Source organism: Loxodonta africana, chromosome 3 (assembly GCF_030014295.1).
Source record: "Loxodonta africana isolate mLoxAfr1 chromosome 3, mLoxAfr1.hap2, whole genome shotgun sequence".
In the NCBI taxonomy this organism is placed as follows: domain Eukaryota; kingdom Metazoa; phylum Chordata; class Mammalia; order Proboscidea; family Elephantidae; genus Loxodonta; species Loxodonta africana.
In genome coordinates this window covers 128688135-128715787 of record NC_087344.1, presented here as the reverse complement: position 1 = coordinate 128715787, position 27653 = coordinate 128688135, and the positions used below count along the sequence as shown (strand labels likewise).

At 37.6% G+C, this 27653-nt stretch overlaps 2 protein-coding genes and 1 long non-coding RNA gene across 4 annotated transcripts in view; 2 read left to right on the top strand and 1 right to left on the bottom strand.

The window, feature by feature from the left end:
• Positions 1 to 7: 7 nt before the first annotated feature.
• GNG5 (G protein subunit gamma 5) lies at positions 8 to 7972 on the top strand. Its single transcript, XM_003411213.4, has 3 exons — positions 8 to 183; positions 4070 to 4201; positions 7750 to 7972. The coding sequence occupies exons 1-2, from the start codon at positions 103 to 105 to the stop codon at positions 4193 to 4195; spliced, it is 207 nt and encodes a 68-aa protein (XP_003411261.1). The 5' UTR covers positions 8 to 102; the 3' UTR covers positions 4196 to 4201; positions 7750 to 7972.
• RPF1 (ribosome production factor 1 homolog) lies at positions 4439 to 26008 on the bottom strand. Its single transcript, XM_003411214.4, has 9 exons — positions 25745 to 26008; positions 23965 to 24021; positions 20557 to 20637; positions 15708 to 15803; positions 14778 to 14931; positions 11060 to 11142; positions 10320 to 10501; positions 10039 to 10165; positions 4439 to 9219 (listed from the first exon to the last, which is right to left on the bottom strand). Exons 1-9 carry the CDS (start codon positions 25967 to 25969, stop codon positions 9178 to 9180), a joined length of 1047 nt encoding a protein of 348 aa, XP_003411262.1. The 5' UTR covers positions 25970 to 26008; the 3' UTR covers positions 4439 to 9177.
• The window catches only part of LOC111750989 (uncharacterized), a 55450-nt gene continuing 53737 nt past the window's right edge, over positions 25941 to 27653 (top strand). For both annotated transcript variants that reach the window (XR_002786059.2, XR_002786058.2), the window contains exon 1: positions 25941 to 26850. This is a non-coding gene — a long non-coding RNA (uncharacterized LOC111750989). The remainder of the gene's footprint in view (positions 26851 to 27653) is intronic.

Genomic DNA, 27653 nt, shown 5'->3' with positions numbered 1-27653 from the left:
CCCCCGTCGCGCGCTGCCGTGCCGTCTGGCCCCGCCACCCGCCGACCCACCAACTGAGCGACCGACGTAGACAGGAGAATCGGCCCAACTCTCTTTCGCATCATGTCTGGCTCCTCTAGCGTCGCCGCTATGAAGAAAGTGGTTCAGCAGCTCCGGCTGGAAGCCGGGCTCAACCGCGTGAAGGTGAGCGGGGGCAGGCGGGCCGAGGGGGAGGGGAAGACGGCGGCGGGTGGGATCCGGCGGCCGAGCTGGCTGGCGCGGGCGGGACTCGCGTCCGGTTCTAGGTTCTGCTTGGGGAGGACGCGCGCTGGGAGCAACCAACTTTGGAGAAGTAGCAGTGCGAGTTGGTGCAGTGGTTTGGGGGGCTGGTTAGTCCGCCGTTTCCGCCCCAGGACTTTCCAAAGTGGCTTGGCCCCTGGACTGAACAACGGCTTCCCGCACTGTAGTTCTCCTCCTTCTGTCCCTCCCTCCACAGTGACTCCTCGGCAAGCCTTGCCAATTGCTGCTTTTCCGCGCGCTGTGCGCACCCTTCCCTTCCCTCTCTTACTGTCTTCACCGCTTCTTGTCACTGGACAGGGTATTTTTCCACTTTTGATTCACAGCAGACTTAGTTTTTCTTTACATGTCATACTTTTCCCAAACCGACTCCTTTAAATACTAGATCCTTACAGGTTTTCTCGTTCACTAACACATAAACTTGAAAAGAAATTCTTAACTTTTAACTATGGATTAAAAAAGTCGGTTTTAGAAACATTACTATCGTCGAAGGTTACCACCGGTGCCCTGTACATACGTTTTCCCGGTTTGCACGGATCTGACCTTCGGGCTCTCTCTGCTGGTCCCAAGCCTAGACAGTGTTTTCGGGTGGAACAGTATTGGTTTTGTTTATATCGGCGTCTGGTTAGCATTAGGCTTGTATGGAAGTATTTACTATAGGGGACAGTAGTAGGAGGTCGGTTGCTAACCAAAAGGTCAGCAGTTCAAATCCGCCAGTCACTCCTTGAAAACCTTATGGCGCAGTTCTGCCCAGTCCCGTAGTGACGCTAGGAGTCGGAATCAACTCGAGGGCAACGGATTTTGATTTACTTTGGGGAAAAAAGCCTTTTTTGTATGTGTCGATGTGACAGCCTGACATTCAAGTGCTATTCCAAGTATTTCCTGATTTTTTAAATCCTAAGTGGATTGACTTCTGGTGCAGATTAGTTTACATGTTAAACATTACTTGTTTAGAAAAAGGAAACAGCATAGAAAAGAATATAAATCATATTCTTTGTTGGAAGAAAGGAGCCCTGGTTAAGAGTTCGGCTGCTAACCAAAAGGTCGGCAGTTCGAATCCACTAGCCACTCCTTGAAAACCCTGTGGGACAGTTCCACTTTGTCCTGTTGGTCCCTATGATTTGGAGTTGACTCAGCGGCAGTGGGTTTGGGGTTTGGTTTGGTTGGAAGAAACAGCCTGTTTCCAAGATTTTATATTCATCAGGCTAGTCTTTACTTCTTTCTGAAATGTTTTGTGGAATAAGATGATCTCCCGTTAATCTACTCTTAAGTAGGAAAGTTAGGAACCTAGCTCACTTGGTGTGACCTCAGGAGGGAAGGGAAATTCCTCTCCATCTTGGTATGGGATTTCCCTTCTCCCTTTCTGTAAGTGCTGTTTGAAATCTGTTTCTCTGATCCCAGAATTCTCACCTAATTCCAGTGTTTATGGTCAGTCTTGGCTGTATTTAGCTTTGAAATTTGAAATCATATAAAGTGAAACCTGTGAGAGCCAGAACTTGAAGGAACTACCTTGCTTTTCCTGGTTTGGCAAGTTTTCTGCCTTTGACAGGGTGTGGTCTTACGTTTCCATTGCTCGATTTAGTGGAAAATATTTGTATTTTCCTTCTCTGACAGGTTCTTGCCTTACACAGCCTCCTGATTTTGCAGGTTTTACTGTATTTCTTAAGACCAGCCATTATTGTTCAGGTGTGACTTTATCATAGATCAGAGCAGGAAAGAAAAAATGGGGGGGGGGGAAGAGGAGGAGACCAGAACAAATGCTGGTTGAAAGCAGTATGTGTAAGTAGGGCTACTTAGCCTTAGTCTGAAGAAAATGAGATGAAATCCTCAGTGTAAGTACTCTAAGGGCTTTACCCTAAAAACTCTAGCCCCTCAGTAACTCCACAGCCTAATGCCTGCCTTGTATACCTAATTGGTCAGGAGGCTTCTGGCCTGGATCATTAAAGCCACAAGTGATTTGGTTTTGGAGTTCAAATTCTGCCTGATGTTAAGGCCATAGCAAGGAGGGGAGCGCAACCCATTTTGGGACTTTAAATGAGCTTTTCTTTAGATATGTTGTTAAATGAGATTAGCTTCAATTTCATATTTAATGTGTACCTATTTTATTCACATTGCTAGATGGTTTTTTCTGATACATACTTTTAAACTAGAGTTGTTAAAAACTGAAACCCGTTGCCATTGATTCCAACTCATAGCAACCCTATAGGACAGAGTGCTTGACAAACTCTCCCACAGGTAGGGTGACCATACACTGTATTGCCCAAACCAGGACCCTTTCGAGAGTGAAAGGAGCACTAATAATTATGTCAGGATACCAGGGTGTCAACTTCTAGGATGATCACTCTACTTGTTAGGTAATTCCTGTGTTGCCTTGGAGGGCTAGTAGCTTGTTCTAGCTTTAGAGCCTTTGTCTCTCAGCTCCCCTCACTGCTTGGAACACTGTTTCTGATGGAGAAAATTGGCAGAATCTCTTGTTGTTGGGGTGTCAGCTTAAATGTCACCCCCTCAGAGAGGCCTTCCTTAGTTGGCCATCCAGTCACCATCTAATACACGACTCTTTTCTCTGCAGAGCACCTTGTCTGTCTTGTACCCTGGACAGCTTCATAACATCAGGGACCTGGTTGTTCTTACATATTCTCAGTGCCTAGAAATATATTTGGCACATAGTGGTGCTTAAGAAGTTTGTGAAATGAGGGAATTAAGTTGGGGCCTACTTACACTTTAGGCAGAAAATTAACAAATTTTACTCTCTACTTAAGGCTGCTTAATGTAGATACAACCAAGCAGGTATAACATGATAAAAAAATGTGATACCACTCATTCCCCTCTTTAGCTACGCCTTATTTTGAGAAGGTGGCAGCCATTTGTCAAAGTACTTCTTTATACAGGAACTAATAAACCTATATACAGCTATGGGGACAGCTGTAATCTGCAGGGCTTCTTGCTGTAGAGGGCATCTGTGACGCTCTTAACTTGCTTTCAAAAGCCAAATACCCAGCAGGAGTGAACACCTGCCCTCACCCACATTGGTGATAGTTAAGACTTTGAGAAATAAAATGATTATTTCTTTAATTTGTCCATCTTCCTAAACCTCAATTCAAGACAGGATACTAGATGCCTTTGGAGGCATCTTTTAGTCTCGTAGACAGAGGTAGTCTTTTGCTCATTGTCAGGTAACTGAAGGGCTGATAGCAAACATTAGTTTAACTTTACTAAGCAGTGTTCCTGCCTTTAAAGAGCTTTGTATTTGCCTTAAATGTGATTTAACAACGTATATGTATGTGTGTGTGTGGATGGAATGCCACCCAAGCAAGACTAAAGGAATTTCAACACACAGATACCTGTTTAAGTGAATGAATGGATCTCTTTTAATATGATTTAGTTTTAATGCAAGGGATTATAAGGCCAGTTAACCCCATATTATGTTCATTCACAGTAACATTTTTTCAGTAATAACTGCTTTCAGGACAAAGTTGAACCAAAAACCAAACCTGTTGCTGTCATTTCCGACACAGCAGTTGAACAGCCTACTAGACGTACTGTTTTGCAGATAAATGCAGTTGTTTGTAGTGAATCATTTGATGCGGCTAATAAGCAAGCAAATGTACTATAAGCTAGTATTATTTACAAGCAGTGTTTTAAGTATAAGGGCTCAGTATATGCCTATTGGCCTTTAATTATCCTTTTGAGGTAAGAAAAGTGGTGTTTATTGCAAATATTTGCAAAGATTTCAGAAAACCTTTTTTAAAACATTTTCATCACCTCCCACTTTTTCTTTCTTTGTTATGTATAGGTTTCCCAGGCAGCTGCAGACTTAAAACAATTCTGTCTGCAGAATGCTCAACATGACCCCCTGCTGACTGGAGTATCTTCAAGTACAAATCCCTTTAGACCCCAGAAAGTCTGTTCCTTTTTGTAGTAAAAGGTAAGTTTCTGTAAACTAGAACAGCAAAATCTTACAAAATAGCAATAACCAGTCAATTCTTTTTGCAACACTGTTTACAGAGTTGACTGAGATCATCCCATTTACTTTTGTTTGGCACTCTAAATTTCCAGTCTTTTTCTATATGTGAGGATTGAGGAAACTTGCTGGTTTAGTAGTAAGGAAGAGTAATAGTTTCTGTTTAACAACAAAGTGGGTTAAATAGAGAAATAACTACAGTGAAACCTGTGAGAGCTGGAACTTAACAGGACTGCCTTTTTTTTTTTTCTGGGTCTTGCCAAGTTCTCCAGTTTCATAGAATGCTCGTTTTAGTGGAAAATATTTGTTTTCCGCTCTGACAGGTTTGCGCCTTACACTGGTTCTGGCTTTCACAGGTTTTACTGTACTACCAATTGATTTGTATTAATTCCAATGTTATTGCTCTAATAGAACCCAGTTTTAGGGCAGTATAACAACAACTGGGAATTGTGAATGCAAGGGGATTATCAGGAGGTACTTGAATTAGCTGGCATGTGGGCATTTGGAGTGGGGAATAAGCGTAGGTTACCTTCCAGATCAAATGTCTCGTGTGCAAAAAGTTAGCCCAAAACAGATATGACCAAAAAAGTGCTTTGGATAATTTAAAATATAACCAAGGGTGCTGCTATTTATAAACTCTGACTACTTTAGTCAGGGCATATATATTCACTAGTATTGACCTATGAGAAACCAAAAAAACCAAACCCAGTGCCATCGAGTCGATTCCGACTACCTATGAGAAGCAACCTTAAACTAATGCTTAAAAAAACAAAGAAACCTCAGTATATGGTTCATACCCTTTACTAACATTTTGACTCCTCAGAATCCAGGAAGCTGCTTCCTAAAATACCATGTTACATGGTTATGCCTTCCCTAATTAAGCATTGTAGATTTGGGAGTGTGCAGGAAGTCTGTGTATAACTACATGTTTCCAGTAAATACAATGACAGGTTATGATGGCTGAGAGTTTTGAAACACCAGAAAATAGCACCTTTGAGTAAGAAGTTCTCCATAAGGAAATAATTTTAAGTCTAGCAACTTTATATTGACCACTTTAGTATTTCCCTGCTTCTGGCAGTATTTTCATTTAATACTTCATGCCAGTTTTTGGAACATTCATATTAAAAAAAGATCGTTTTTTAACCTCTGTTCCTGTTGTATGGAAACCCTGGTGGCGTAGTGGTTAAATGCTACGGCTGCTAACCAAGGGGTTGGCAGTTCGAATCCACCAGGTGCTCCTTGGAAACTCTATGGGGGCAGTTCTACTCTGTACTGTAGGGTCGCTGTGTGTCGGAATCGACTCGATGGCACTGGGTTTTGGTTTTCCTGTTGTATTCACTTTACAAAGTGGTTTTTTTTTTAATCTGATATAAATACTGTTAAGAAGCTGGGCAGCTGTTAATAATGTTTAAAATGACTTGCTCAACGTTATAAATATGGCTCCGATAAGAACCCACATTTCAAAGTAAAATAATGGCCACTAATCCCAGGAGTTTAATAAAACAGGTAAGTCTTGTGAATAGGTATGTTAGGATTTGAAGCAGTAGGGAATGAATATCTGGATGTAAGAGTAGTGCTTCTCAAGCCTGAATGTAACCTACAGATTACCTTGTTAAAATGCAAATTTTCATTCAATAAGTTTGGGGTGAGGCCCTAGAATCTGCATTTCTAACAAGCTCCCAGGTTATACTGATGTTAGTGGTTCAAAGTCTACACTGAGTAGCATAGATTTAAAGAATCTACATTTGAGTGTTTATACTCACAGCTTTTAAAAATTGTATGGTTTTTATAATTAAATTTAACAGGTAAATTTAGCTACTGGAAATTCAAGAGAAGTAGAAATCACAATGATTCATTACACCTACACAAGCACTGTTAATAGATTGTATTCCCTTTTAATTGAAAATATATTTTTATTTTTAAAACATATGAGGATTATAGTGTATGCAGTTTTTTCCATTCTGCTTTTATTTTTTTAACCCATTTGATTAAATATTCTTTGTAAACAAGATTTTCAGTACTTGTAGTATAATCATACTTCATTAACATTTCCACATTTGAGGCTACCCTGAGGTGAACATCTTGGTACCTGACTTTTTGTACGTTACCTCCCCTATTAATTTTTAGAAGTAAAATTAGTCATAAAGGACACTTAAAATTTTAATAACTTCATAACTTAACTACTGCCAAGCACACTTTAACCTATTTGTAATACGCACTGATTCAAATACCTTAAGTGAGGCTAAGCATTTTTCATTTTTTTTCCACTGTAGTACTCATTCTATTCATACCTCCTGAACATTTTTGTTAGGAAATAATTTTAAATTTCTAAGTAAAGTACAGAGATGACTCATGTATCCACAATCCTGAATTAAAATGTTTTGCCCTGTTAATTAAAAAAAAAGAAAAAAACATAGTTAAAATGACCTTTTTACCTTTTCCTATAGGTAACTCTGGTGGCGTAGTGGTTAAGTGCTACGGCTGCTTACCAAAAGGTTGGCAGTTCGAATCCACCAGGTACTCCTTGGAAACTCTATGGGGTAGTTCTACTCTGTCCTGTGGGGTTGGTATGAGTCGGAATCGACTCAATGATGGCAGGTTTGGCTTTTTGGTTTTTAAAGGTAACTTATCTTGAAGTTGGTGTGCCTATGTTTTACTACATATATTTATTGTGTTTTGTGGTTTCAAAACAATGATTTTTTTCTTAAGATGTAATAATTATTGTATTATTTTTTGAGGATTTTTTGTGTGCGTTGACCCATGTAGTTTAGTCATTTTAATTGCCGTACATAGTACTCCATCATATGTACACCAGTTGCCGTTGAGTCGATTGTGACTCATGGTGACATTTATCCATTCCCCAACTGAGTTACATTTCAGCTGTTCCCAGGTTTTTGCTGTGTTTATTATAATCAGTATCCTTACACGTGTTTCATTTTGTGCATAGGTTTATCTTGGTAAACAGAACTGTAATAGAATCTTCTGTTTTACTAGATATTGCCAGAATGGTCTCCTAAATACTCTTGCTAAGTTTTCTAGGGATATTCAGATTTTTCTTAAGAGAGTTTCATGTTAAGCTTATCAACTCTTTTAAATTACAATACAGAATGTATTTTGGCAATTGATCTTGGCAAGTTACTCTCTAAATCTATAAAATAGGAGTGCTACCTACTTCAGAGTGTGTAAAAATTAAGATTGCCTACTATGAGTTGGGCACTTCACATATCTTATTTCTCATTCTTTCCTAGGAATGCCATGATGTACTGAGTATTCATCTTTTTTTTAATACACAAAAGGAAATAGGCTGTTTAATTGAAAGCACTTATTTAAATAGACATTCAAAATGAATACCCTAAAAAGCAATACAGGATATACTGTTACTTAGAAAAATAGGTAAAGGCCATGAGTAATTTATAAAAGACTGACAAATAATGTAATTATTACTCATTCATGAAAAACAAATAATTATTCCTTAATGCTTTAGGTTAATTCACTTTTTCTTTCCATTTCAGGTTTCCTAAACCACTTTTCATGAACCAGTGAATATTCAAAGGAGAACTAAATTTGAAGTCTGTACAAAAGCTTATCCCTGTAACACATGTGCCATACTATACAAATTTCTACTTTTGTCGGTCCTTAACATCTACCTCTGAATTTTCATGAAATTTCTGTTTCACAAGGGTAATTATTTTATGTACACTGGCAGTCGCATATAATAAAATACTTAGTATGAAAGCCTTTTGTTTATTGGTATTAAAAAAAAAAAACATTGCCGTCAACTTGATTCCAACTCATAGTGACCTTACAGGACAGAGCAAAACTGCCCCATAAGGTTTCCAAGGAGCAGCTGGAGAATTTGAACTGCGGACCTTTTGGTTAGCAGCTGAGCTCTAAACCACCACACCACTGGTATTAACTATACATTCATTAGCCTGTTTTGAACATCTAAAATAAATGGCAGTTTTCCCATTAAAAAGGGGGTTAAGTTTTTTGTGTTTGTTCCGTTAACTCTTATCAGGCGACTTTATACATCATTTGTAAGACTGCTAGGAAACTCAAGGAAGGTTGCAAACCTACTACTGTATTGTTATTTTAAGGTCAGATAGTGGCTACTAAGTTTTAGAGTTCCTGTGAACTATTTAAAGGGTTAACTTTATTTTAAAAATAAAAATTTTTAAATATGTAGGGTATTATCAGTTATACCTAATAGTCAATTCATTATAGCTGGCTCTCTAACAAGGCTAGTAGTATAGAGAAAGTACTGGAAATAAGAATTCCATTAAAAAACTTAAGAACTGGCGACAATGCCTGAATAGAATACTACATACAGTACAGTGTAATGAGGTATAAAAGTGGCAAGAAAAAGGAACCAACGACTAGCTTCAGTAATCTAGTTTTGCTTTAAGTCCTTGATAAATCATTTTGCTTTAAAATTTTTACCCTTCTGAAAAGCTTAAAGGGGGAGGTTAAGACATCCTAGAAACCTGGCTTCCAGTATTCATTCACTGAAAAGAAACACTGAGTTGAAACTATGTGCCAAACTCTGAGGTTCCAAAATTAGTCTGGTATACAACCAGTGAGTTATGGGTATCTACCAAGCATTTTGTTTCTCTCCACCCCATGCCCCATGAAAATGCAAACAGAAAAGTTTAACTTGACTCTTGACTCCAACCTTAAATTATTAACAATTACCCAAAAATAAAGATAATTAGGTTTTAGGAAACCTAAACTGCAACTTCTAAACCTCACCAAAATGACTTTTATTCATATTTACTACTACATAAACTGGCAATTCACAGCACTTTGTAATTTTTCCGGACATGAAAGAAAGTTAATGAAATCAATAAATGCCATTTTGAAAAGGGTCTTCTGTCAGAAATAATTTACCAAGTTCAAGATAGCCCTGTTCCGTAAAATTCAGTAATACTCCCTCAGTACTTTTATAAATGGAATTTTCTTCTACTTGTATCCATTTCCCGGGGCTGAAATTTAAAAAAAAAAAAAAATTATATAAGATGAATAACAATTTGGGTAACAAAAGATAGTAAAATTTAACTTTCTTAGATTTTAAATCTATAGTTAGCACTAAGTGCTGAGAGAAACTGGATTTTTCTGAGACCCTGAATAGCCTTAGGCCTAACATAAAAGGTGTTGGAAGTTATTCTATATGTGTACATAATTTTACAGTAAAAGTGCTAAGTGAAATATGGCTTACTAGATAGAAAAATAGTTCTGAAATACTAAGACCATGATCCTCAAACTCCTACAAAGCTCCTATAGCTGTAGCAGTTCTCAAAACTATGTGCAGCAGAATCACCTTATAACACTAGTTGCTGGGCCCCACCTGCAGAATTGCTGATCCCTTAGTTCTGTGGCCCAAGAATTTGCATTCTAACAGGTTTCCAGATGCTGCTGGTCCCACTTTGAGAACCACTGATTTACGCTACTTCAAATGTTAGCTGCTGTTGAGTATATGCTGACTCGTGGCAGCCCCATGTGTGCAGAATAGAACTGGCTCCGTAGGGTTTTCAAAGCTGTGACCTTTTGAAGCATCACCAGGCCTGTCTTCTGAGGCACCCCTGGTGGGTTTGAACTGCCAGCCTTTTAGCTAGTATTCAGGCACTTAACCATTTCCAACACCAAGGTTAATCACCAGACCCAAACACTGCATCAGAGAGACTGGTTCTTTCTAGCTAATGGGAGATAAGTTCCAAAGTGTAACTTAAGGTATAAATCCCAAAAGCAGTTTCCTTTTTGTTCTTTTGAAATCTGTTAGTAGCTTTCAAGCAGTAAGCACATACCTTATGGACCCATTCATATTCTCCGTATTTAGAATCAAAGGTTCCTTTCTGAAGAGATCTTAATTTTAAGGTAAAACGTGGTCCAAGCTCTTGAATTCCCACTTTCTTTTCACTTTTGAATATGTATCTTTGGAGATAAAATAAACAAAAGTTGAGGAAATTAGGCTGGTGAAACCAAATCTGTTTTCTCATCTCTTTGTTATATTAGAAAACAGGTTCATACTGAAAATGTATTTCATGATTTAAATCACAATCCCAGGGAGTTAAAGCACCTTCCTCACCTGTGAAATCTGAAGAATATATAATCCCGCTGATTGTGGAATGTGGCAACCTGCCTTCCAATAAACTGAGGGTCATGGGGAAAGAGAGATGCGAACATACGTCCTATAGAATGACCCAGTCGTGTTGTAAAATTATTCAGAATTACTTCAGGTTTGTGTTCTGTGGGGTCCTTGCCTCTTCTCTAGAAAAATGAAAAATTACAGAAACAAACTGAGCTAATTGGCAAAACAATGATATCTCATTCCAAGTATCAGAATTTATATATGACATTTGAAAAATTTAAAGTCATATCTTAATACACTACCACAGATGGCTTATCAAACCCATGAACTAAGATATATCTAAAGTTACTTTACTTAAAATTACTTTAATATGCAGTAAATGTACCCAAAAAAAAAAAAAGATATCTAAAGTTACTTTCATATGCAGTGAATGTACCAAAAAAGAAACTCCTACTAGAAAGTTAGTGTTTTGTAGTAAGGAAGAATATTGCCTGTCTGCCATAACTCAATCACACTCTCACAAGAAAACTGCCAGTAGATTAAAAACTGCTTTAATTGGGGGAGAGCAAATAGCATTATTAAAATCAATGTATAAGGTACAGCATCTACTGAGGTTTTTAAGTATTTGATTTTTCCACTGCAAAGCAAAAAACTTTTCTCCCTTTCAAAAATACAGTTCATACACAAGTAAAGTTTTTGGTAAGACCAATGCCAATCAAGGAATTTATGAAACTTACCTTAATTTCTTTACGCAGACGAACACTGCTCATTTTAAAATGAGCAGTCGGACCATGTGGCAAGTGACTCAAAATAAGTCCATCTGTTCATAAAGTTAAGAATACATTGAAACTCTGTAATCTAAACTTTACTTAACCAGTCCTCTGTACGCCCAAAGACTAAAACCAAACCAATTGGTGAGTCAATTCCAACTCCTGGCAACCCCATGTGTGTCCAAGTATAACTGCCCCATTGGATTTTGATGGCTGATTTTTTGGGAGTGGATTGCCAGGCCTTTCTTCCAAGGCACCTCAGGGTAGACTGGACCTCCAGCCTTTTGGTTAGCAACCAAATGTGTTAACCATTTGAGCCACTCAAGGAATTCTATATGCCCAAAAGGCCCCTAAAATATGTAGCTTGGTTAATGGGTGGATGCATGTATTCCTCTGGGTTAACTAAAATTTTCCTACCACCCCAAAAATTCAAGGCACATAAGTCAACCTAAATCTCTTTCTACAAAATGGTAAAATACTTGTCATCACCCTCAACAGTGTTTAATGTTGGACATTCAACTAAAGTAGAAGAAAAAAGCTACTACATTGCCTGTTATTTGGCAGGAACGGTAAGAGAGGATGAGAGTCTAGAATAATTCTAGCAATGCAAATAGTTTACCTACATGTTCAAAAGATGTATAAACCTAAAAATGCACACTTCTATATGTTACATATGAGGGGGGGATATGCTATCAGCTTTGAGTATTATCCTACAAAATCAGAGATTCCTGTCCAAGCTCTCTTCTTGAAGTCAAGGTTATTAGTGTTTCTCAAGAGACAAACTCTTCCTCTTGGGATTACTGTACCACAAATTATAATCAGTCAACCAATTAATAACTACTTATCATCTACAGAGAATAACGCTAGACTAAAAATGAAATATAAGACATCCACCTACAATCAGCAGGGTTAGGAGCCCAAGAGCTTTAAAGTCCTGGCTGCAGCAAACTAAGATGACCACATGTACAACATTCCTCAAGTCTTTGCATCGCAACCTTACTTTATCCTGCAGCTCCTTTCCTTTTCAATGATTAATTTTTGACTATCGTTCAATGTATCTTTTTCATTTTACTTGAGTCCATGATCAACGCCCATGATAGCAGCAGTCGAGAAACCAAATGACGTATTGCACTGGGCAAACCTGCTGCAAAAAACATCTTTAAAGAGAACTAATGTGCACCTGACCCAAGCCATGGTATTTTTAATAGCTTCATATGCACGAGAAAGCTGGACGATGAATAAGGAAGATCAAAGAATCAATGTCTTCGAATTATGGTGTTGGCAAAGAATACTGAAAATACCATGGACTGCCAGAAGAACGAACAAATTTGTCTTGGAAGAAATACAGCCAGAATGTTCCTTAGAAGCAAGGATGGTGAGACTTCGTCACATGTACTTTGGACATGTTATCAGGAGGGACCAGATTTTGGAGAAAGACATCACGCTTGGTAAAGTAGAGGGTCAGTGAAAAAGAGGAAGACCCTCAACAAGATGGCTTGACACAGTGGCTCCAACAATGGGCTCAAACATAGCAACAATTTTCAGGATGGCGAAGGACCAGGCAATGTTTCGTTCTATTGTACATAGGGCCACTGTATGACTGGAACCAACTTGACAGCACCTAAGACAATTGTTTAATACCACTACAATCAGGCAGAAATGATGACAATGGACGAGGTTTTCAATTCATGTAATGGTTACAAAACATTTTTATACGTACATTATTTCATCTGATCCTTACAAGAACTAAACCTAAAATGGGGGTCAGAACCAAGACATTTAAAGTATATCTGTACACTGAGTTTTACAAAACAGATGTTCCAATCTTTCTTTTATAACAGCACCAATACTCTTCCATTCATCCAAATTAGAAGCTATAGTTAGTTAACTTACCCCTCTCCCACCAAATCCTACTGATTTTATAAGTTCCTTCACTTCTACTCTTTTAACTGAGGTTCTTGAGCTTTTCACATAGATTATTAAAACATATCCTGGTTTGTCCATCTTTCACCACTTTCAAGTCCATCTTCTAATACAGTCTATACGCCTTGGTTCAACAAGTCATCAGCTATGTACCATAGCTTCTCAAGTGCTAAGTGGGGGGAAAAAAACAGATACCATCAGAATCCCGACCAGAATCAAAACCAAATCTGGTGCCATCAAGTCGATTCTGTCTCATAACAACTCTATGTAGCTGATTTCATACTAGCCACTAACATTTACTAAAATGTCTACTACAGTCCAGGGACTATGCCTTATAAACATATGTTTAATGTGATCCATGTGGGAACCCTAAAGATAGGTATCATTTCCTACATTTAAAAATTGAGGACAGTGGCTGGCTAAGAAACTCATCTCTAGCAATTGCCACTATTCTACAGTTTCTTCTGGATTGAAGCAAAGATTAACCTGTATTCTTTTTCCCTCCTCCTTCCTTTAAAATTCGAATGCTATTTACCTGTCTCCTAATCTTCCTCAAAGAGTAGTACAGTCTCATTTACAGATTTGCTCAGATATTTTTTGAAACCAGGATATCTGAACTCATTCGGTTTCTAGGCCTTATCTTATTATCTCTTTATCCAAGATGAATTTCCAGTCCCCCTTACCAATGTCCTTATTAGTATAAAGATCATTCTCTGTTAATAGGGAATACAAAAACAATTCAAGAGTTCTGCTTCTTATTATCTTTCACAATAACTTTGCCATCAGCTGCATCACAAGGTATCAATCAAAAGTGAAGTATCTTTGAAATTATAATAAAATTAACATCCAAACAGTATTCTACACTTAATTGTGCTCATGAAGAACCTGCACACAGATCAAGAGGCAGTTTTTCGAACAGAAGAAGGGGATACTGTGTGGTTTAAAGTCAAGAAAGGTGTGTGTCAGGGTTTTATCCTTCCATCATACTTAATTCAATCTGTATGCTGAGCAAATAATCCGAGAGGCTGGACTATATTAAGAACGCAGCATCAGGGTTGGAGAAAGACTCATTAACAACCTGCGTTATACAGATGACACAACCTTGCTTGCTGAAAGTGAAGAGGACTTGAAGCACCTACTGATGAAGATCAAAGACCACAGCCTTCGGTATGGATTGTACCTCAACATAAAGAAAACAAAAATCCTCACAACTGGACCAAAGAGCAACATCATGACAAACAGAGAAAATACTGAAGTTGTCAAGGATGAATCCACAGCCACTAACAACAACAGTAACATTTTAATTGTTAGCTTATATATTTCTCCTAGAAGAGTATGAGTTCCCTAATGACTGACTTTCTGTATCTTTTACTGAAGATTAAAACAATGTCATGCCCACAGCATGTGCCTGATAAATGTTTGCTAAATAAAAGAAAAATGACTTCACAGAATCTTGGATAAAAACAAAACCCACTGCTGTTGTGTCGATTCCAACTCACAGCAACCCTACAGGACACAGTAGAACTGCCCCATAGTTTCCAAGGGGCACCTAGTGGATTCAAACTGCCGACCTTTGGTTAACAGCTGTAGCTCTTAACCACTATGCCACCAGGGTTTCTGAATCTTGGACAGAGATGCATAATTTTTTTGTTTTAAAAAATTATGTTCTGAATGTTATAGGCAACTTATTCTTCATAAATCCCTTATTGTTTTAAATATTTTTAAAAGGGACAGGAAAACTTCCTTAAAAAGCAAAGGATACTTGGTATTTTACGATCTTCATTAATAACAATCAGATCTGTGAAATCTCTTGAGATGCACTGAGGAATAATTTTTTTCAGAGCCAGTCCTCTTCTGTAATAAACATGTGAGTTTGGTATTACCGTAGAGAGCTGTTCACAGAGTCGTACTGTTCTCTGAAAAATAAAATAGCAAAAACCCTCAAAAGTGAAAAAGAGTAAAAATCTTATGTGGTATCATAAGAAGTAACATTTATCATACAGTTAACATCAACTCAACTCCAACTCATGGAGACCCTGAGTGTCACTGTAGAACGGTGCTCCATGAGGTTTCAACGGCTGATTTTTTGGAAGTAGATTACCAGGCCTTTCTTCTGAAGCACCTCTGGGTGGACTTGAACTTTCAACCCTTTAGTTAGCAACCAAGCACATTAACCATTTACACCACCCAGGGACTCAAATGATTACTATAAAATACTGTTATTAATAGAGAGCAAGGCTGGGGAAAGAATGAAGTCTAAATAGTATCCCATCTTTATCAAAGGCAGATCACCCTACAGCAGTGGTTCTTAACCGAGGGTGATTTTTGCCCTCCCAGGTGACATCTGGCAATGTCTAGAGACATTGCTGTAAATGGTGACAGGATGGGTGCTACTGGCATTTAGTGGGTAGAGGCTAGGGATGTTGCTAAACATCCTATAATGTACAGTTTAGCCTCCCACAACAAAAAATTATCCAGTGAAAAATGTGAAATAGTGCTGAGGTTGAAAAAGCCCTATCCTGAAAAATCATGCTTAGTGAATCTACATCACCAGTACTACATTTTATTCAGCATAGTTCATAGGCATTATCTAAAACAAGTAACTAATTATCAAACTTTTCTGAACAGTTTTCAAAGCAAAGTAATATAAGCAAATTAAGAATTCAAGAACCATACTAATCAATGAGTTTACCCCATGAGGTCTGTCTGATGTTGTGATGAGGATCTTGGGAGAAGTCTGTCTGTTGAAGTAAGAAGCAAATTCATCTGTAGCTTCATCATAGGCAACCTGAGAAGAGAGATAATTTTACATCAAACAAATAATCTACTGAGCCAGGATTTTAAGAGTGGTTCCAATATGATTCTCTGGCACTGATTATCTAGTGGATTGGCCATTTAAAGAAGGCCCAGGAGGGACTGCCATTAATGGTGACATGAAGAGGCTGGGTGACTTTCCCCTGCAGAAAACAAGTATAAAACTGGATAAAACATTCTCCAGGACAGACCATACGCTAGGGCATAAAACAGGTCTCTTTAACTGAAAAGGACTAAAATCTAACAAAGTATGTTTGCTCACCAGAAGAAATTAAAATCAACAACAAAAAGAAATCTCGGAAATCCTCAAATATTTGGAAATTAAACAACACACTTCTTAATAACCAATAAGCCAAAGAAGAAATCACATGAGAAATTAGAAAAAAATATCTTTAACAGAATGAAAATCAAAATACAACATATCAAAATTTATGGGATGTGCTAAAGCAGAGCTTAGAGGGAAAACCAGAGCTTTACGTGCTCATGTTAGAAAGAAAAGTCTAAGATCAATAACCTAAGCTTCCAACTTAGGAAGCCAGAAAAAGAACAGCAAATGAAACTTAAGATAAACAGAAGTAAACAGTAAGAATCTGGGAAAAAATGAATGAAATTTTAAAAAATTAATGAAATTAAAAAAAAAAAACTAATGAAATTACAAGAAGAAATAAAGAAACCTCCCATTAAAGGAGATACATTTAAACAATAATGAAAACACATTTTAAAACTTGTGAGATATATCAAAAGTGGCACTAAGACAATTTTATCACCTTAAATACTTATACCAGGAAAGAAAATAAAAAATGAACTTATCAAATAAACAGAAACAGAATAAACTCAAAAAAAGTAGAAGAAAAAAAAATAATAAAGGTAAGAGTATAAACAAATTAAGAAACAAAGATTCAATACAAAGAAACAAAAACGTACTTGGAAAAAAAAAATACCAAAATAAATACATCTCTGGTGAAAGTCGATCAAGAAAAGAGAAAAAGCTCCAATAAATGATGTTAGGAATGAGAAGGAAACATTAACAGTCTTACTTATGAACACAGATGTACAGATACTAAGCAAAATATTAACAAACCAAACAATGTACTGAAAAATCGTCTAATAAGACAGAACCAAATTGGGCTTACCCTAAGAATGCAAAAGAAGTTTAACGTTAGAAAATGTATAAACAAACATCACTTATTAGATTATTGCAATAAAGAAAAGAAAATGTATAATCTCAGTATGTGCAGAAAAAGCATCTGAAATATTCTACATCCATTCATGATAAAACAAAGCCTGGCGAAATAAGACTAAATGGAGTTTTCTTAACCTGGTAAGGAGAATCTATCATTAATAATACATACATTAATGATGACACATTAGAAGCATGCTCTTTAAAACCAGGAACATGGTGAAGATGCCCGTATCACTTTTTCTATTATCTACTTATTCAATATTATGCTACTACTCAGCATAAAAGCAGAAAAAAAAAAAAACTATTAATGAATTGAAAGAAACAAAATTGTCATTCACAGAAATGATCTAAAACAAGAGTGAAAACAATATTCAGACAAAATTTTAGAAATAGGAGTTTAGCTAAACTACTGGTAAGATCATTATCCAAAAATATATTGCATTTTTATAAATCAGCAAACAAAACAATTTTCATAGAGATCCAATTTATACTAATAAGAAAAAACATAAGATAACTAGGAATAAATTTATGTGTAAAAGCTGCCTGAAAAAAATTATGAACTACAATAAAGAAGAACTAAAGCAAAAAAGATACGAGAAAACCAAACTCGTTACCACTGAGTCCATTCTGACTCACAGCAACCCTACAGGATAGAGTAGAACTGCCCCACAGGGTTTCCAAGGCTGTAATCTTTATCGAAGCAGACTGCCACATCTTTCTCCCACGGAACGGTTGGTGGGATCAAATCGCCAACCTTTCAGTTAGGATGTGAGCACTTAACCACGGCACCACTAGGGCCCCTTGCAATCAAGATGGAGCCCCCCAAATTCATCTGATTTAGCACAATTATTTATATGCAAGAGCAAAAGCCCAGGAAGGGCCAAAATGCTCTTGAAGAGAGGAACATGGGAGTCAGGGGGAGACTTGCCCTAACAGATAGCAAGACTATTATTATAAGCTAAATAATTAAGAAAGTAAAGAACTGATGGAATGGATGACTATGATTAAAAAATCAGAAAACAACAGGTTTTAGCAAGGATGTGGAGAAATTGCAAAACTCATCCACTGCTGGTGGACCTGTAAACTTGGTACCAAAACCAAAAACCAAACCTGTTGCTGTCAAGTCAATTCTGACTCAGGAGAGAGCTGCCCCATAGGGTTTCCAAGAATCAGCTAGTGGATTTGAACTGCTGACCTTTTGGTTAGCAGCCCAGCTCTTTAACCACTGCACCATCAGGGGTCCAAAATGGTACAGTGTTGTAGAAAACAGTTTCGCAGGTCCTCAAAAAATTAAACATAGAATTACTATAAAACAAAACCTGAACTCATTGCTGTTGAGTCGATTCAACTCATAGTGACCCTACAGGACAGACTAGAACTGCCCCATAGGATTTCCAAGGAGCGGCTGGTGGATTCAAACTGTCGGCTTTCTGATTAGCAGCCGAGCTCTTAACCACTGCGCCATCAGGGCTCCAGAATTACTATATGACCCAGAAATTTCAGTCCTAGGTGTATACCCAAAAGACTCGAAAGCAAAGACACAAACAGATACTTTTACACAATGTTCACTGAAGCACTGTTCACAACAGCCAAAAGTAGAAACAGCCTAAGTTGCCCATCAACAGATGAATGGATAAATAAATTGTGGTACATACATGCAATGGAATTACTATTTAGCCATAAACAGAAATGAAGTTCTGATACATGTTATGAGACAATGAACCTTGAAAACATTATGTTAAGTGAAATAAATCAGACACAAAATGATTTATTTCACTTAACATATGATCCTACTTATAGGAGATATCTACAATATACAAGTGCATAGAAACAAAGGTTTATTAGTGGTTACCAGGGACTGTGAGGAGAGGGAAATGGTGAGTTATTGCTTAACAGATACTGAGTTTCTGTTTGGATTGAAAAAAACAGATAGTGGTGATGATTGCACAATATTGTAAATGTAATTAATGTCATTGAATTATACCCTTAAAAATGGCAAATTTTTTGTTACATATATAAAACAAACAAAAAAAAGAAAACATGAAAAGATGTTCAACTTCATAACAAGAGAATTGCAAATTAAAACTACACTGAGATACAACTTCTCATCTATTTAGACTGGAAATGTTAAAAAGTGTAAGTACACACTCTTGGCAAGATTGGGGATACAGAAACTCACACATTGCTAGTGAGAATGTATACTGGTACAGCCCTTATGGAGGGGGATGTGGCAGTATTTAATGAAACTGCACATGCACTACCTTTTGACCCAACAAATTTCACCTTCTGACCCAACAATCTTACTTCCAGTAATTTTCATGGAAAATACAGCTCCAACAATATGAAAATACTATACATAAGGTCAGTAATTATACCATTATTTGTAATAATAAAATACAGAGTGAAAATCCAGGAGTAACAGGACATTTACGTATCTCAAAGTATGTCCCCCCGCCATAATACCTCTTACTTAAAAACCAAAAACCAAACCCAGTGCCGTTGAGTCGATTCCGACTCATAGCGAGCCTACAGGACAGAGCAGAACTGCCCCATAGAGTTCTCAAGGAGCGCCTGGTGGTTTCGGATTGCCAACCCTTTGGTTGGCAGCTGTAGCACTTAACCACTACGCCACCAGGGTTTCCAATTAACACGCAGATAAATAAATTTTGGTATATTTATAAAATGAAATATAATAAACCTAAGTTTTCTCTAAAAAAATTTTTTAAATAGACGCAGTCCTTACAATTAGACATGATTAGGTTCCAAAGACCAGACTGTTATGTGAAAATCTGTGTTACACAAAAATTACATACCTGCCAAACTACATCATTATAGAATTGCCTAATTACATCATTACATAACTGCCAAACCACTGAGAATCACGGCCCAGCCAAGCTGACACATAACCATCATGGCCAGCCTTACTCTTTCCTCACACCTTGGTGTTCGTTACTGCCAGATGTACATTGTTGATGTGCAAAATAGTCGGATAGATTTTTTACTATTGTCGTAAATGCAAAATGTTGGATAACGAGATAGTCAAGTGAAGAGTAAGTGTATACCGAGTTTTAAAACCGTGAATCTTTCACTGCACTGTCACACATGATTTAAAAGAAAAATGTGCTAAGTGGAAGATTATCTTGAAACTGAGGTTTTGAAAAAACAACAACAAAAAAAACCATCAAATGCTATCCTTAAGTATCAAAATGTCTAACAAATACTACCAAAAATCTATAGTATGAGAAATGCTTTTCAAATGTTATAAGGAACTTTTATTAAAGGTACTATTCAGGTAGTAAATGATAAATATAAAAGTGCACCAAGGCATAAATATAATAAATTTCTAGAAAAGAAATGGTTACTGCATTTTTCTATAGCAATATTGGGAAATTCAACTATGAAATAATATACAATAAATAATATGGCAGCATATCTAAATCAGTCCACTGTACAACTTCATCAGCACTTTAAATAAAATACCAACATATGAACAGGTAATTATCAAGTGTGGTTACCCAAATTTATTAGAGACTTCTAACATTACCTCTTCATCATTAGGGTCTACTATGGTTTCATCATACACTCGCTGATTGTCAATGGTCTTGGGTATAGGCTTTGGTGGAGCCTAAATAAAAGAAAAGGTATTAAATTTTAGAAGCATTAATAATTTAGTATACTAGTGTACTTTAGCACATTAATACTTTTTAATTACTGTAGGGAAAGAATAGCAGAAATCTACAAATAATCAAAAAACTCAATCTATTCCTCATTTCAACCCCTGCTACAATAATCCTGCTAACATTGAACAAGAGGCCTTTTAACTTTCCGACATACAGATGCTGAAAGAATTGCTAATACTAAATGAAAAAGCTTAAAACCAGGTAGAAGTTGCAAAGAGATGAGGTAGGGATCAAAATAATTATCCACTAAGGAGAAAAATATCAAAGGGTTAAGAAAAAATAGGAAAAACCATAAAGTACATCTCTGTCTTTGTTTCAATTCTGCCAGAAAGTTATTCAGAAACACATCACAAATGCTACAAATTGGTTTCTATTCGATGACCTAGTAATTATAGTTTGGGCTATTTACAGTAAGGAGTGAAGGGGGGGTAATTTATACACAGAAATATGTATGATCACTATTCAAAATGGAAATAAACAGCAAATAACACAAATGTCCAACAATAGGGTAATTACTAAACACATTATGGCATATCAACACGATAGCATACTGTTAGAGTCAACAAACACGCATATACTCAGTGGAGACCAAGAAATTATATAAATAAAATGCTAAATGAAAGAGCAAGAATACAGAACTGTGGACATACACTAAAACTAAATGAAAATATATGTATACTAGCAGAGATATGAAGAAAATATGGGCTGATGAACTATTTAGGGCCTTAGTTTGTCATTACTCTCTGAAAAAAAGATTACATTTTAAATAATTTTGTAAAGGAGGCAGACCTAGGAAGTCATCTTCCAATGAAAAAAATGAGACTATTTTCAAATGGTGATCAGCATATTAATTTGTTATAACTGACTGAGAGTTAAAAAGAAATTAAATACTGCCTGATATATTAAGATTTTGCAGATCAAAATGGTCTAATATTGGCAATTTAACATTGTTTAACCTAATAATATTAAAAGAATGCATGAAAAAGCAGAGTATTAAGTTTGTATACATATGTATATTTTTCCCTTCCTCAAAAATGTTTATCCTTACCCATGGTTTTAGGGGACATCTAGGTCAACTGGCATAACAAAATCTATTAAAACATTCTGCATCCCACTTTGGTGAGTGGTATCTGGGGTCTTAAATGCTAACAAGTGGCCGTCTAAGATGCATCAATTGGTCTCAACCCACCCGAAGCAAAGAAGAATGAAGATCACCAAAGACACAAGGTAATCATTAGCCCAAGAGACAGAAAGGACCACATAAATCAGAGACTCCATCAGCCTGAGGCCAGGAGAACTAGATGGTGTCCAGCTACAACCGATGACTGTCCCGACAGGGAAAACAACAGGAAATCCCTGAGCACTGCGACACAGACCTCAAATTTTCATAAAAAGACCAAACTTAATGGTCTGACTGAGACTAGAAGGACCCCAGAGGTCATGGTCCCCGGACCTTCTGTTTGCCCAAGACTAGAACCATTCCCAAAGACAACTCTTCTGACAGGGATTGGACCGAACTCTAAGATAGAAAATGATAATGGTGAGGAGTGAGCTTCTTGGCTCAAGTAGACACATGAGACTATGTGGGCAGCTCCTGTCTGGAGGGGAGATGAGAAGGCAGAGGGGAACAGAAGCTGGCAGAATGGACACGGGAATACAGGGTGGAGAGGAGTGTACTTTCTCATCAGGCGGAGAGCAACTAGGAGTATATAGGAAGGTGTATATAAATTTTGGTGTGAGGAAAAAAAATGTTTATCCTTACTTGGTACCTCTTCTTAAGATATGGGAGACAGATTATTACAGTACACATTACTTTTTTTTTTATTACTATTATTGTAGTACATAACTTTGCAGTATAAATCATAACCTAGGAGTAACTACAAATAAAATGAAAACAACTTAGCTATGCCATAATATGACTATTCAATTCTTTTAAAATTTTTCAGTAGAAATCTTTCACTTCCTATCAGTACTACAAAAATAGCCCCAATTTTTCCTGCTGCATTATCTCTCCTCTTCCTTGCCATACTCTATTCAGGTGTCTCACCCTCCTCCCACTCCCCATTCTCATTCTTCTCAGGTTCACAGTCTGTGTCAGTTCATTATTCTTACATACCCCACCCCACTCCAGAAGGTGATCTGTCTTCTTTTCCCAGCCTTGGCTGACAAAGAACCTTTGCCCCAAGTCATAAGAGCTCCAGGCGTTAACTGGGGAACTTTCACATTCCCAGAGTCAGGGAGATGTGTCATTGCCTCTCAAACACAAAAAGTTAAGCAAAATGGGCATGTTACAGCAGCATACAAACAATTTATTTATAGTTTTGAAGACATAAAAAACAAACACCATTGCACTTAACTGTTTAGGGATACAAACATATGAAGATATAAAGAACTGTATGGAAATAATAAATACCAATTTCGTAAGAATGGTTATCTTTTGAGGGGAACGCAAACAGGAATAAGCACACAGGGGCTTCTAACATTATTTGCTAATGCATTATTTCTTAAGCTGGGTAGAGAACAGAAAGGGGTTTGTTACATTATTTTCATATCTTTTTATACATCTGAAATATTCTACGATAAATTTTAAAAGAAGGTGACTCAATGTACATATCAGGGAGCATTTCTTTCTTTTATTTATTTTTGGTGGGAATATATATACAGCTGAAAATACATGTATTCACAATTTCTACATGCACAGTTCAATAACATTGGTCACATTGTGTCACCATTCTCACTATTTCTACCCAGTTTCATCACCATTAATTTAGGTTCTTTGTCCCTTCAAGTTTTCATCTGTGCTATATAGAATGTTGTCAGATTAAGCTCATATAGATAATTCTTTATAAAAGCACTATGATCAAGGAAAACATTTTTATTAATTGGGCAAAGCTGCTGTTTAGTTTAATGACGGTTTCCTGGGATAGTTTCAGTTCAAGTTTGAAAGTTATTTCTGGGCATTAGTTCCAGGGGTTTCCCAAGTCTCAATGGTTCCAGTAAGTGTTGTTTCCATATAAGTTTGAAGTTCTGTTTGATGCTTTTCCTCTTTTTGATCAGGATCCACCTGTTGGGTCCTTGATCAAAACATTCAGCAATGGTAGTCACGAACCATCCATTTCTTCTGGTTTCCTGGTAATGGAGGTGGTAGTTTACGGAGGCAATTAAACCTACAGTCCATTTCCTTCTCAGATTCCTGGCTCTCTATCTTCCTCTGCTGTTCCAAGCATTTCTTAATATAAGATATAAAGCAAATGACTAAAAACTCTACTTACCTTATCACCAAGAGCCTCTCTTTCCTTCTTGAGTTTTTTCTTAGCTGCCAACTTTTCCTAAAGTGTTTTTTTTAAAAAAAAAAAGAACAGTATTGAGAAATCATCAATTATATCACAAAAACATATGGAAACTATAAATTATCAACACTGTGACTACTTAAACTGAGTAATCTTTGTAATCTATTAAACCAAACATTCTGACACAGATTTTTATGGCCAATCAGTAAGAGCTCTTTAACAAAGACCTCATTCCTTCATAAAAGTCTATATTGATGAGTTTGAGGATCTGAATTTCACTTGTCTTATCTTTTACCATAAAGCCTCAAATTTAGTGACAGTCCAAAATCTATATCTAAACATTTTTTTTTGGAGGGGGGGATTCCTAATCAGTTCCATCCTACAGAAAGGCACAGCTATGCTGCCTGCTTCTCTTGGAAAACAGTAAAAATAAGGGGGAGATGAGTTTTTCAAGTTGTTGCAATAAAATCACCACTAGCTATTCACATATATCATAATCAAAATACACTTTTAAAATTAGTAGGAACTCCTAGTGTGGTTAGCGTTGTTTTTATTGTGAATCTGTATTTTCTTTTGGTGATTTCTGGACAGAATGCGGCACAAACAACGGAAAGTACATGTTTTTTACACTTACTGACCCTCAATCCATCAGGTCTCAGATTAGAAATCACAGTCCCAAAAAGTCTTCCAGGACACCACCCACTCCACACTGGCACATTAGAATGGGTTAGATGTCCCACAGCATCTTGACACTTAGGATTAATAAGACACAGTCCAGGGCGTCAAAAAGTACGGTAAGAGGAGGCAGGCAAATAAAAGGAAAAATATATGTGACGTTCTATGATGCGCAAGAAGAAACAAATGTTTGTTTTTATGACAAATTAATAACAAAAGAGCACTCCGATCTCCGGCACGTGACTTAAACCTCTGTGTATGTGTTCACCTTCCAAGAGTATGCGAATAGCGCTGTAAAGAGCAATGCACATATTACTAAAAACTTTTTACAGTACTAATCGCGACACTTTGGATTTCTTTATGTATTGCTTCTATCCCACACTCTAGGAATTAACGAACGTTGGGTGGACGGGGCGAAGCGGCAGGGGTGAGACTTTGCCTGATAGGCCTCCAAACCAAACCAAACCCAACCCGTTAACAACGAGTCGATTCTGGCTCGTAGCGACCCAATAGGTCGGAGCAGAACTGCCTCACTGGGTTTCTAAGAAGCGACTGGTGGATCCCAACTGCCGACCTTTTCCTTAGCAGCCGAGCTCTTAACTAGCCACAGCACCACAAGGGCTAGGCCAAAACCAAACCAAACCCGTTGCCAAGTCCTGTCAATTCCGACTCATAGCAACCCTATCGGGCTAGGCCAGGAGGGGCTAATCTTCATTAACAGAAGAAGCGAGGAAAGAGCTAAGAGCTAATCTGTAGTCAGATTAAGCTCATATAGATAATACTTTCTAAGAGCGCTATGATCAAGGAAAACATTTTTATTTATTGGGCTAAAAAGGGAATCCTCCAACTTGACGTTCAGGCAAACCGCTGAATTTAAGGGCATCCAAAGCGGCGCCGGCGTACCAGGTCACGTGAGCTGCAGCGTCACCTCTCCGATTAACCACTGAGCTTAGGTCGCCAACACCCAAGATCCCACGCAGGGGCGACCACGCATGTGCGAAGGGCCTCCCCTACCTCCTCCCCAGGCAGCTACATCCTGGGCGAGAGACATCGCGCGTGCGTCATGCCGCATTCGGGCCGCACTTACCTTCCGCTGCTGCTGCTTCCACCGCGTGAACATTAAGTGTCGCCGCTGCTTGTTCTTAATCTCCGAAATACTGAAGCCCGGGGGAAAGGCAGCCGCTTTCGGGGGCTGGACCCCGCCTTCTGCCGTCCCATCCCCAGAGACTGCAGTCTCTTGAGGTTCTTCGGCAGCAGCTTTTCGTTTCAGGCCCTTCTTTCCGCCGCCGCTCTTCTCCCCGACTTTCGCCATGGTGTTTGCTGCTAAGCGTCTATACGGAAACGGAAATAGTTTCTTAGTCTGAACCGGTCCTTATGCTTTTACTTCCGGGGTCGCAATGATCTTTAAAAATATTAAAAAAAATTTTTTTTATATATATAGACTAGGTTTTTAACTAGGTTAAGTAAATAAATAACGTAGTGAGCTATAAAGTAATACATGATGTGGAAAGACTAGAACAGAATAAAAGGAGGTGAAGAGGAGTAGATTACACCTTTAAATAGGGTTCTCAGGAAAGGCTTAATTGAAAAAGTTATGTTAAGCAGATTTGAAGAATGTAGGGGCTTTAAACTCTGCAGTTGTCTGGAAGGAAGAACTGCTCATCTGGGAAAAGCTAGTTATCTGGTAGAAAAGCTGTTCAAGCTGAACAGCTAGCTCAAAGGCTCCTAGTCAGCGACAAGCCCGGCATGTTCAAGGAACACCACAGAGGCCAGTGTAGACGGAGTTAGATGATGAAGGAGGAAAATAAGGGATGGGGGTGGGAGGCAGATTGTGTAGAATTTTGAAAGGACTTTGGCTTATGCGAACTGTGGAGCCCCTGGAGGATTTTGAGAAAAGAAATGACATGACCTAACTTACTTTTTGAAAGCATCACTCAGATGCTTTTGAGAATAGACTATGAGAGTGGGCAAGTGGAAGGAGAGGAGAAATGATAGTTGTTTGAACCAGGGTAGTTCAAAGGGAGATGATAAGCGATCCGATTCTTTTGAAAGGTAGAATACCTGATGATTGAATGGAAGGCTTGAGAGAAAGAAGAGTCAAGGATGACTCCAAGGCTTTTGACATGAGCATCTGAAAGGATGCATTACCATCAATTGAGATGGAGACGGTGGCAGGTCGAACAGATTTGAGAGGTAAGATCAAGATTTAGTTTTGGAAATGCTAAGTTTTAGACACTTAGTCGTCTAATTGATGTTGTCAAGTAGTCAATTGAATGTATGATTCTGTTGGAAGACAGGCATGTCGGCTGGAGATCAAAATTCTGAGTTATCAGCACATAGTTAGTATTTCAAACTATTAGAGTGATTGTAGAGAGAGAACTGAAAAGGAGAAGAGACCAAGGACTGAGTCCTCAAGCACTCCCACATGAAGAAGTGAGAGAGAAAATAAGTTAGCAAAGGAGAATGAGAAGGGAAAGCCAGAGAGTAAGAGTGTCACAGAAGTCAAGTGAAGAAAACGTTTTCTCCCATGGTCAAATTTTGCTATATTCTTCATTTTGATTGTATGAAAATGCCCACCAAACAAATATGAAGAATCCCTTTAGATTTACTGTTAGGAGTCAGTTTTCCAGAAACTGCTTTAATTTCAATTTTTTTGTCCAAGTATTTACTTTCAGTGTTTTCATAATCCAATTTTTTTGTCCATACTGCATTTTTCACTCCTTCAAATTATTTTTAACAAAACCATGATTGTAAAAAACATCAAAACTACATCTTCCAGAATAAAAGGCCCATCAAAACCTGCTATCAGCCTCCAGATACAAAATTGCAAATAAACTAATACATCATGTTTAGATCCAGAATTGGATCTGGATTATATAATAAAAAGAAAAAAGCTGGTACTGAGCTTTAAAATCACTGACATGTGGGTTTGACAAAGTTCTATGTACACTTTATTTAAAGAGGAGTAATCAGACCAAAAAGCATGAGGACAGGGA